Source organism: Emydura macquarii, unplaced genomic scaffold (assembly GCF_026122565.2).
Source record: "Emydura macquarii macquarii isolate MOO-44397 ecotype Brisbane River unplaced genomic scaffold, CSIRO-AGI_Emac_v2 contig_2768, whole genome shotgun sequence".
Lineage (NCBI taxonomy): Eukaryota > Metazoa > Chordata > Testudines > Chelidae > Emydura > Emydura macquarii.
The window spans coordinates 4,847,216-4,859,668 of record NW_027132905.1 but is presented as its reverse complement, the minus strand read 5'-3'; the positions used below and the strand labels follow the sequence as shown (position 1 = coordinate 4,859,668).

Here is a 12,453-nt window from a genome sequence, read left to right as displayed (position 1 = left end):
GGGGATAGCATCCAGGAAAAAAATAAAAAAAAAGACCAAACCCATTTGTTTTTGTGGTTGGGTTGTTTCTTAAACTGCTCCCAAATCTAAATGTTAAAGATGATCCTCTTTCTATCAAAAGATGTTACAGATTTATCATGTAGGTTACAGAAGGATCAGGAGCCTAACAACTTCCCTCTCTCCTACCACAAAGAAAGAATGAATCCTCGGGCTGCAAGGCAAAAGGAAACTTCCTTTCTCAATTTACAGACTCCCACTAAAGGACACAGGACTTTGCCATGATTCAGAAAAGCATATAAGCACATTCATATAGTTCCATCCCTATTTAGAACAACATTTAAGCACATGCTTAAAGTTAAGCTCTTGCTTCAGTTTTTTCCTGAATATGGATGCTTTCCTGAACTGATGACTTTATAAAATCTCTTTTGATCCTCATAGAGTTTTCACTTCCTCCTAATATCAGAGTGAAATTTCAAGCCAAAACTTTTATCTTCTGGGATGTAAAAATCAGCAAATTATTTTTTTAAAATTATTAAAGAGGATAAAGTAAAACTCTCTGAGAACTTTGATATTGATTCAAATGATTGGATGAAGGTGAAATTTCATCTCCCTCAATGCTACTGAATAGCACTAAGCTGGTTTCACACTTACTCTATTACATATAACCAGTATCTGCCTGCAAGCTCTATCTCTATATTTGCAAACAGTTAATGGAAATTGTTTTGGGTAATATTTTAATCTGCTGGTCACTGGATACAAAGTAGTTGTCCCTGCCCCTGCTAAGAGGATTTGTTTGTTAAACCATGGCTGTTAGTTATTTTAAGAAATAACAATATTTGGAAAAAATTCTAACAGCCATGGTATTTTTTCTGTAAACCTTATCTTAAAAATTAGTATAATTGCTGTGATACCAGGTCTACCTATTTTAGGGTTTGTTGCAGTGTCCATCACCATAAAATCTATACATTTCATAGATATATTACATCTGCATGGCAAGGTCACTAATTAATTTGAAAGAATCTTCTGCTCCTTCAGCTAGAGAGTGACAGGAAACTCTGCTTCAGAGATAATATTTTAGCGTCCAAATTTAAATATGGTAATTTTCACTTAGAGCTGGTGGAAAATTTTCAGCCAAAACCCACAGATTCAGACTGACTAAAGACTTTGTGAATTTGTATCAAATTCACCAAATTGTTTTGGTGAGGGGGTTAGGAGGAGGAATCAGAAAAAATCTAAATGCTTTGTTTTAACATTTAAAAAATAAAACATTTCAATTCAAAACAATTTTTGTTTCAAATTTTACTTCAATTTTATTTAAAACAAGTTAAAAAAAACTGAACTGAACTGAAATGTTTCAGGTTGAACCCAAAAGGAAAATCTTTTGACTTCTTTGGTTCGCCAAAAATTCTTTTTCTGGGTCAACCCAAAAACAATATTTCCCTCCAATGTGTTGGTTTGGCCAGCAAATTGAAGAATTAAGTTATTCGCACAGCTTTATTTGCACCATATTTCTAGATGTTTTATTATGTAACACATATAACATCAATAGATGATCATTAATTTTGTAATGTCCTCATGATTTTAATGTTCTCCTGTGGTTCAGGAACTGGACTAGGATTCAGGAGATCTGGATTCAGTTTCCACTTATGCCCAAGACTTCCTGTGTGAACTTGGGCAAGTCACTTAATTTATCTGTGTCTCAGTTCTCCATCTGTAAAATATAGATAAGACGACTTCCTTTCTCCCACCCTTTGTCTGTCTTGTCTACTGAGGCCCTGATCCTACAAGTGACATGGCAAGAGTAGACTATTAGGTTCACACAGACATGCTATCAACTGCAAGCTTTATCCTATAAACTCTTTGGGGCATGGACAATCTCTTACAATGTGTACATACAGTACCTAGCACAATGGGAGCCTGATTTTGATGTAGATGCTTTGCACATATTTGTACAAATAGGTTACTAGAACCAAACTATTCATAGGTTCAGTTACTTAATTGCTCTTGAGTTTAAATGTTAAAACTTTCGAGACTTTGACTCCCTCAGGGAGCTGATGCGCAGGAACCCCCGGGGAGGCAAATATGAGGGGGAAAGGAGTCCAAGAGAACTGACTGTATGTTAAAGAAATCTATTGAGGGCGCAGGAATAAACCATCCCAATGTACAGAAAGAATAGCAAATATGGCAGGCAACAAGCTTGGCTTAACAAAGAAATCTTCGGTGAACTTAAATACAAAAAGGAAGCTTACAAGAAGTGGAAGCTTGGTCAAATGATTAGGGAAGAGTATAAAAATACTGCTCAATCATGCAGGAGTGCAATCAGGAAGGCCAAAGCACAATTGGAATTGCAGCTAGCAAGGGATGTGAAGGGTAACAAGGAGGGTTTCTACAGATGTTAGCAACAAGAAGGTGGTTAGAGAAAGTGTGGGCCCCTTACTGAATGGGGGAGGCAACCTAGTGATAGATGATGTGGAAAAAGCTAAAGTATTCAATGCTTTTTTTGCCTCTGTCTTCACAGACAAGGTCAGCTCCTAGACTACTGCACTGGGCAGCACAGAAGGGGAAGGAGGTGAGCAGCCCTCAGTAGTGAAAGAACAGTATAGGACTATTTAGAAAAGCTGGATATGCACAAGTCCATGGGGCCAGATGCAATGCATCCGAGGATGCTGAGGGAGTTGGCTGATGTGATTGCAGAGCCATTCGCCATTGTCTTTGAAAACTCGTAGCAATTGGGGGAGGTCCCAGATGATTGGAAAAAGGCAAATACAGTGCCTGTCTTCAAAAATGGAAGGAGGATTCAGGGAACTATAGACCAGTCAGCCTCATCTCCGTCCCCAGAAAAATCAAGGAGCAGATCCTCAAGGAATCCATTCTGAGACACTTGGAAGAGGCGAAGGAGATCAGGAACAGTCAGCATGGATTCACCAAAGGCAAGTCATGCCTGATCAACCTGATTGCCTTCTATGATGAGATGACTGGCTCTGTGGATGTGGGAAAAGCGGTGGATGATATATCTTGACTTTAGCAAAGCCTTTGATATAGTCTCCAATAGTATTCTTGCCAGCAAGTTAAAGAAGTATGGGTTGGATGAATGGACAATAATGTGGATAGAAAGCTGGCTAGATCATGGGGCTCAATGGGTAGTGATCAACGACACAATGTCTAGTTGCCAGCTGGTAACAAACAGATTGCCCCAGGGGTCGGTTCTTAGGCCAGTTTTGTTCAGCATCTTCATTAATGATCAGGAGGATGGAGTGGATTGCACCCTCTGCAAGTTTGCAGATGACACTAAGCTGGGGGGAGTGTTAGATACACTGGAGGGTAGGGATAAGATACAGCGTGAGCTAGACAAATTGGAGGCTTGGGTCAAAAGAAATCTGATAAGGTTCAACAAGGACAAGTGCAGAGGCCTGCACTTAGGACAGAAGAATCTCATGCACAGCTACAGACTGGGGACCGACGGGCTAGGCAGCAGTTCTGCAGAAAAGGACCTGGGGGTTACAGTGGACAAGAAGCTGAATATGAGTCAACAGTGTGCCCTTATTGCCAAGAAGGCTAATGGCATATTGGGCTGCATTAGTAGGAGCACTGCCAGCAGATTGAGAGAAGTGATTATTTCCCTCTATTCAGCATTGGTGAGGCCACATTTGGAGTACTGTGTCCAGTTTTGGGTCCTCCGCTATAGGAAGGATGTGGACAATTTGTAGAGAGTCTAGCAGAGGGCAATGAAAATGATTAGGGGGCTGGAGCACATGACATACGAGGAGAGGCTGAGGGAACTAGGCTTGTTTAGTCTGCAGAAGAGAAGAGTGAGGGGGAATTTGATAGTGGCCTTCAATTACCTGAAGAGGGGTTCCAGGGAGGATGGAGCTAGGCTGTTCTCAGTAGTAGTAGATGACAGAAATAGGAGCAATGGTCTCAAGTTGCAGTGGGGGAGGTCTAGGTTGTATATTAGGAAAAATTTTCACTAGGAGGGTGGTGAAGCACTGGAATGGGCTACCTACGGAGGTGGTGGAATTTCCATCCTTAGAGGTTTTTAAGGCCTGGCTTGATAAAGCTCTGGCTGGGATGATTTAGTTGGGGTTGATTCTGCTTTGAGCAGGGGGTTGGACTATATGACCTCCTGAAGTCCCTTGCACCCTAATATTCTATGATTCTAAGACATCCATAGCACCAGAGAATCACCTCTTCTTATAGCTCCTTTATAAAAACAGGAAATTCCAGCATTAAAAAATTATAATTAAGATTATCCAAATAACTGGTACAACCCTGATATGCACTACATAAACAATAAAAATCCCTCATCTTAAAAAAATTGTGGACAAATGCATAATGACAGCAATTTATGTAAATATTACATCATCTTATATTGAGGACATTTGATTAACAAGTCTTGACATGTAAAAATTTACTATATATTTCACAACCTAGCCTAAATGCGACCTACACATTTTACAATATTTACATTTACGTTAACTCTGCATTTCACATAATGAAAGTAGCATGTATGCTATTAAGGGATGTTTTGAAAGTGTTTGAAAACATTGGTTATTAGTCACATTTTAACCATTTACGATCACTTCTGTCACTACACTTCATACCCAAATCAGGCACACACAAATTAAATGAATAATTCGCACTGACCAGCAGGCAAACAACTTCAATTTTGCCACTGTAACAAAACATTCATAACTATAAAGTCTAAACCAACTGCATCTATCCATTACACAACTCTCATATGTGCTTTTGAGAACTATAATACTTTCTCTTATTCATATAAAGGTTGTCAATTTTACACTTCCACAAAAAGGAAGATACTTTAGTAATTCAAGATTATATGAATATCATACCAAAAACCATCTTTTTCCATAAAGAAAAATAATTCCATCTACTTCTATTCTTGCTATTTATATTGTGGTAGCTCCTAAAAGTCCCAGTCATGACCCAGACCCCATTGTGCTAGGCACGGTACAAACAGAAAAGGACGGTCCCTGCCCCAAAGAGCTTCTAATCTAAGAATAAGGTAAGAGAGAATATGTGGACACAGACAGAAACCACAAGGAAACAGGCAATATTAATCAGTATGACAGGCAGTGGTCACAGCGAACCAGTGGCCTAACCTTTGTCAGCACATCACTGCAAAGCAGAGTTTTAAGGAGGGCAATGAAATGTGCAGATCTTTACAGGGCTCTCCTCCCAAGCATGAGGGGCAGCAAAGGCGAAAGCAGGAAGGTGCCTGTTTGGAAATTGAACAAGCCTACTATCCATGCACGTTGTCCTACCGACCCGGGGTTGGAGATGGGGAACCAGCGCGTAAAGGCACACGACGGACCAGTGCAGAGCTCAGGTGGCCATGTCAAATGTTCACCTCACTCCGCCTCTCCTGTCACTCACGCACACCCCAAGTGAAGTGAGGGGGCGTTTGCACATGAGGGGAGCACCAGATTTAGGCGCCTTATGACCATGGGATAAGGCAGAGGGATCCCTCCCCAAGGGGACCCTGCCCTCGACCTGGGAACCCTCACCCCGCCTGGGACCATTACGGCCACAGATGCGGGGGAGGGATCCCTCCCCGCTGGGCCCCAGCCCCAAGCCTGGCGCCCCTCGCGCTGCCGGGGGGAGGGGGGCGCCCTGGGCTCGCCGCCCCTCTCAGGCCAGGAGACTCCCCGCCCCACCGCAACCTGCCCGGCTCCCCCACTCGCGCGGCCTCCCAGCTGCCAGTAACCAGGGAGCCGGGGCCACCCCCGCCTCCGTCCCTGCGCCCCTCAGGCCCGGCCCCTCACCCGTCAGGCCGCCCCCCTTGCCGTGGCCCCGCCGCCGCTGCAGCAGGAAGAAGGGGTTGGCCCGCTCGGTGACCCAGAGCGCGTTGGCCAGCAGCACCTCCTCGGGGCCCAGCCACATGCTGCCGGCTCGGCTCGGCGCTGGGCCAGGCCTCCAGTCCGCTCCGGCTCCGGCTCCGGCTCCGGCCAGGGGGGGAGCGGGCTCCTGGGCAGGGCCAGGCCGCGTACGGGCGAGTCACGGGGGCCGCGTACGCCTCCCGCGGCCGGAGCTGAGGAGACGGGCCTAGCCGACTCAGCCGGCACAGCCCGGGCAACCGCCCTCTGGCGGCCCGGCCGGCTGCTGGCACCTTGCTCTTCCCGCCGGGGAGCGCGGCGGGAGCGGCCGCCTCCGTCCTCGAGCCCCCGGGAACCGACCCCTCTGCCCCGTGCCATAGAGACCCCGCCCGGGGAACTGCCCGGGGCCCCCCCCCCCGTGCCACAGGGACCTGCCCCTCCCCCGGGAAACAGCCCCCCTCACCCCTGTGCCACAGAGACCCTGCCCCTATCTTCTGGGGTACGACCCACTCCCACCCCCATGCCACAGAGACCTGCCCCTCCCCCCGGGAAACGACCCACCCACAGACCTGCCCCTCCCCCCGGGAAACAGCCCCCTCCCCCACCCCCGTGCCACAGAGACCTGCCCCTCCCCCTGGGGAACGACCCCCCCGTGCCACAGAGACCCTCCCCTGGGAAACAACTCCTCTGCCCTGTGCCCCAGACACCACCCTCCTACCCCCCTGGGGGAATGGCCCCTCTCCCTAGTGCCACACACAGATCACTCCCCTCCCTCTGCCTCCATCCCCTTGTAGCCCTACTTCTTAGTGCTGTTTCCTCCATATAGGGAATAGCCCTGCCCCCAGTGCCACAACAGAGCTCATCCCTGGTGGGTAGGGTGACCAGATAGCAAGTGTGAAACATTTGGGTAATAAGCATCTACATAACACACAGCCCCAAATATCAGGACTGACCCTATAAAATCGGGACATCTGGGCACCCTACTAGTGTGCTAGCTCTACCCCACTGCAGGGACTAGGGAGTCCCCCCATAACCTCCAGTTTATAAGGAATGGGGATTGCCCCCTCCTGTCCTCTTCTGCTGCATCCATTCCCCCACAACCACCATCTCAAAGGGGATTAATGCACTTGCCAACCCGCAGCACTCAGATAGGACGATTTAGGCCCCCCCAAAATCATGAATATGGTTAGTACAGAAATCAGGGTCCTTTATATTTGCATTTTGGTGTCTGAGCTTTTAGGGAATCCTCAGGTCATTTTTCAGGCTTTTTTCCTCTAACCTTGAGGGTTAAAAACTTACTTTCTGTGAAATAAAAGCTGAGATTCCCATTGCAATCACGACTCCAGGAGCCGGGGCTTCAAGCAAAACACCAAATATTGTGAGACATGACAAAATCATGAGAGTTGGCACTGCAGGGAGTAGGACACACTCTTCTCATCCTGGCTGGGATGATTTAGTTGCGGTTGGTCCTGATTTGAGCAGAGGATTGGACTATATGAGCTCCTGAGGTCCTTTCCATGATTCTCCCCAGTGCTCTCTCCATTTCCCCTGCTTGAGAGCAGGGAGAGCCCTTCCCTCCTCCTCCTGGGGAAATGGGAATATGCTCTACACCAAATACAACCCTGCTCCCTGGGAGTGACCCTCTGGGAATGGGGACCACCCTGCCCCATGCTGCCTATCACAGACAAGAAGTGTCCTTTTTATGCCACTTGCAGCCTCTGGGCAACAAGCAGCAGCTCCCCTGTCCCAGCCCCCTTTGGGAATGGAACCCCTGAGAACGTAGCTTGCAGGGCAACCCTCTGCATTCCACCTACCCCTGCCAAGGAATCAGGAAGGGCCCAAGGCCAGGTAGGCTGGGGAGCATGCATAGACAGGCACCTTTGCAGAAGACTTTGAGAGGCGCAAAGATGGTGATAACTCCTTACATGAGTTTGAAGGGAAGGGTCAAAGAGGAAATGGCCAAAGGAGTTCAGTGGGCTGGGAGGGAGCAGCCCAAAACCGGTTTGAGATGATGTAACTGAGTGCCTTGAAGCAGGCCCAGTATTGGTGAAGTACAGTTACTGTGGAATAGAGGGACTTCCTCAGGAATAACCTGCAGGGACACTGAGGAGATCAGAAGGCTGACCTCTTTTGAGCTGAGGCAAGACTAGAGGAGGGAATGTTTTTCATCACTCAGTCTCCCTGGTTCCAGTCCTCCTTCCCCTCAGATCTACCAGCTAGAGCAAGTATTGTCTCCTACTCCAGCTAACTTCTGCAGTAGCTGGAAGAACAGAGATAGGATCAATAAGCCCTTCAGCCCAGAGGAACAGGAATCATTGCCCCAGTTTCTCCCTTCAGCCATCATCTGTCTCACGTGGAGGAACCAGGATCAGCAGGATCTTTGCTCTGCCGCCCCCCCCCCCCCCCAAACTATCACATACCGCCCTCCAGGAAGGAGCAGCAGCAGCCTCGTAGCTGGAGTGAGGTTATTTTACATTCATATTTTGACAGGCTGATTCTGAAAACATGGGTGTTCCTCCCCCCCTCAATCTTGTTTTCATTTGTGGCATCGGCCTACAACGTGGCTGCAGCAAGTCACTTTACAAAAGGCTTTGCTGGGCTCCTGCTGATTTCCTCTTTCGCACTTAAACATCCCTTCCAGCAGAACTATAATTTGCTAGCGTAATGCACTTCTATAGCAAAATATCAAGCGGCTGAAATATCTTTCTGTGCAGTCCCTTGGGGCCAACTGACGCTGACATTCACTGCCACGGTCTTAAATGCTCTCTCCCATTGTCCACACTGCTACTTAATGGCAGGGAACACCAGAAGCTGCTTTGTAAGCAGCAATGGCCTTCTTGCCAAACTCCCACTCCCCGCATTTGTTCTGGTCCCTTCTCTCATTTTCCTAGAGCGGCTCCCGTCCCTGCTGAACAGGAGCATTCAATTTCTTGGCTGAGTGGAATGGGCTCAGCCCCACTGCAAAACCTGGAATGTAGGGCAGCCAGCTTTTCCAGTGCAATATGCAACGTTGACACTCAGTGATCTCTTGGAGTAGGCCTTTCCTAGCACTTAGTGTACAGGTCTAGCTTATTTAGTGAAGCCTCTAGCCGCCCCATTGAGCATGTAGGAAGATATCTTATACTTCTGAAAAGTGCACATAGCCCCATCCTCGCACCCCCCTTCAACTTTGAAAAGCCAGCCTATTTAGAACTGGTCAGGCCCATAGATTTTTCATGCTCTAAACATTTTCATGTGCTAAGGCATTTCTGGCAACAACATTGTGAAGGAAAATTTCTTTTAAAGCAGGAAAGGCGATGAGCGGGATATACTGATATTTCCCCTCGGTTATCTGCAGAGAACTTTCACGCTCATTTATTGTGTTTCCATTCATACTTTTCTAATTACTTTATAAATACTATAATGTTACTTGAGAGAATCTCTTCAGCTTCCAAAAGTGGCATAAAGGAAAAACACTGGCAATCACTTTCTCCCATTCTCACTAGGAAAACTCACAGGAAGAAGGCAGTGGCATGTTTTCTTTAGGTTGTTAACACTTCAAGATAGGGATCATTTCAGTATTCATACAACACCCATGACAATAAATATTTATTAATATTAGAAACAAGCTAGCCTAAACATAGACCTTAGAATTGCACTGAAGAGGAATCTGGATATTGGCATGTACATGAGCACATTAACTAATCCATTTTACCTCAATTCTTATCTCTTTGAGTGAAAGTTGCTAAACTGATGGTGCTGGAAACCAAACCCTCCTATTTATTCACCAGTACTGCATGCACAGTGTCAGTGCAGGCTTCTTCCAGGCTGCCCCTCCAAATTGCCTCAACCCTGACCTAGAAGGACAAGTTTCTGGGTTATACTGATGCAGCTTCACCAGTGCAAGCGATGATGGGATGGCTAGTCTTCACTTGCAGCGAGCATTTAACCACCACATCCCTAACCCTGCTTGTTGATAAAACATTGAACCAGGGCCGGATTCCATATGTGGATTCATTTTTAACTAACATCCTGGAATGTTCCGGACCTTTGCAGAATCGCCTGGAACCTTCCAGACTTTCTGAAAACTACGTTTTCCTCAAACCTCCTAGAATGTTGTCAGCCATGCCTGTACAGGTTTCTAAGAGATAGGGCCTTCGCCTGTCAGTCAGTGAGATATAAGAACGAACTGAAGGGTATACCCAATGTTAGTGCACAGTTCAATTGCTTGATCTTAGTATATTTCAGTTATTCTTAAAATTAAAAAAGTTTCTATAACCTTAGAGGAAAATGTTTTTAATTTGCTTATATATGGGATGAATAAATACAGATTTACAGCTCTTAGCATGCAAATTTATCATCTTATATGACAGGGATAAATCATGCATGCAAATAGTGCATCAAAGTAATTAAATGGACTACAAATGCAATAAAAAATAAGGTATTCAAACATTTAACTAATGGAGGGCAGGGTCTAGAAAAATCCTCTGTTGTATTTTGGGATTTTGTCATCCTTAAAATCCCTCCACAGTTTATAAGAATATGAATTCTGTAGGAACTATATCCTGGGGCGCCATTTGGTCTAGGGCCGGCCCTACCTCTAACCACCTGCTCTCAGTGATAAAAATGCAGGCAACCACTGGCACCTTGTCTGCATTAGTGCTCTTACTGTTGCTGTTACTAATGGAACTGAACCTGTGATAGGAATGGGGGGAAATTTCTGGCCAAAAAAAGCAGATAAAGCCTTGGTGTGAATGAACAGTTCATTCTCTCTAGCCCTTTAGTTCTTGGCCTCTACTAGAAATGTCAGTAATTCGTGACAAATGAAGTGGCTTTGTGAAGTGGCTAGGGATTAGCAGCCTGTTTCACAGTCCACCCCATAGAGATTTTTGTATTGGAACAGGATTTACAGAAGCCAAGAAAGGTTTAAAATAAAATACAAGGTAACAGGAGGTTCAGAAGAACCCTTCTAAAAGAAACCTCTCTGTTGACATTTAAACAAAAACAAGATTTAAGGTCCCAAACATCCAAGAAAACGTGTAGATTTTGCAGGCTGCGGCCACTCAATGCCTCATAGGAGAAGCTTAGTGTCTTGCCCTACTTCCCATAGAGACTGAGATTTCACTGGCCCTTAGAGCAGGTGATTTTGGTTAATAGGCGACTGTTAGGCCATGTTTCACTGTTGTTAAACTGTACTGATACTAAATATCATATGTTTAGGTATCTGTATATATAAATATATATTAACATCCACTTTGCCTGTAAATCTCAGGAAAAGTTGGACTATAAGAGCCTGATCCAAAGCCCATGCAAGTCAATGGGAGTCTTTCTATGGTCTTGCGTTGGCTTTGGATCAGAACTTGCAACAATGTGGTCAAACAACGAGAATGCGAAGGTTTGATTTATTTTTAAAGTTGCTCAAAGTAACCTCCTCCTCCCTGCAAGAAAAAAGGACCTCCATTAATAAGGAATGTTTGATTTTCTTGAAAACAATGCATTGTAATCCATCTTTTGTGCTGGGCAGCCAATGGCAATGGTTAATATCAGCTAGGTTCACTGACAGAACATGCATGAGCAGTATTTATTTACAGCAGTCCTGTAAACATTGATCCGGAACCAGTAGTGACAATTTCATACTCTGGCATTTAGCTTTAGAGAACAGTCAGGAAGATGCTTTTTAAAATGACATGGTCCAAACTGCTATGTTGTGGAGACTGCTAGTTTTAGGAGCTGTGGCCCTGAGAGTGCAGGAAGCACCACCAGCAAGTGTTATGTTCCTTTTAAAAATGGGAAAATATACAAATGACTATGCTGATTGAGCTATACTAGATGTGCCAGGGTTTAACTTGGTTCACAGGAGCCAAGTAAAATTTACTAGAAAAATGTGAAACCGTCAATCATTTTTTATTTTATTTTATTTTATTACCTTCACAGCACCTATTGCCTTGGCAGCCGAGTGCTGTGATAGACACCATTAAAATCATATAAATAACACACTACTACCCACAGCAGCAGAGAAACTTTCCTTGCACTCTGGATCAGCTCATTTCAATCACAAAGCAATTTCGTGCAGGGGCTCTATGTGGTCTGATAATGGCTACCTAAATGGTGAGCTCTGATTACTGGTACTGATTGGCTTAAAATTGCATGCACAGCTAGTCTGTGCTAAAACATCCCATATTTGTTACTTTCAACCTTCCCCCCCCTCTGCCTGCTTGTTTGCCTCATCAACCTGTTATGTCTAGTCTTTTCGATTGTAAACTCTTTGGGGTTAGAGACTACCATTTCTGTATATTCGTATACCACTTAGACCAATGGAACTTGAGACTTCTAGCACAATCACAATATAACAAAACAATAATTTCCATAGAGAGGATAAAACCTGTTCTGCCAGTGGATCTTCAACAAAGATGTTCCAGACTGTCCCATAAATGTATGCTGGGATGCCTGTGATGATCTCATCCTCCCCACATGCATATGTACAAATCCTTCTGAAAGGCACTAAGCTGACACCATTTGTATTTTAAATAGCTTTTTATTTAAATGTATTACATTAGCAAATCCTAAATTATAGGTATACACTATTAACATATTGGCATATACCACATAGCTACAATACGGTATTATACTTACATCAAAA

At 45.1% G+C, this 12,453-nt stretch overlaps 1 protein-coding gene across 3 annotated transcripts in view; it reads right to left on the bottom strand.

Moving 5' to 3' along the window:
• The window catches only part of TBC1D9B (TBC1 domain family member 9B), a 42,537-nt gene extending 36,412 nt beyond the window's left edge, over nucleotides 1-6,125 (bottom strand). For all 3 annotated transcript variants that reach the window (XM_067567332.1, XM_067567333.1, XM_067567334.1), the window contains exon 1: nucleotides 5,784-6,125. In XM_067567332.1, coding sequence (XP_067423433.1) covers nucleotides 5,784-5,901 — 118 coding nt within the window. In that variant the 5' untranslated portion in view covers nucleotides 5,902-6,125. The remainder of the gene's footprint in view (nucleotides 1-5,783) is intronic.
• Between the last annotated feature and the right edge of the window lie 6,328 nt (nucleotides 6,126-12,453).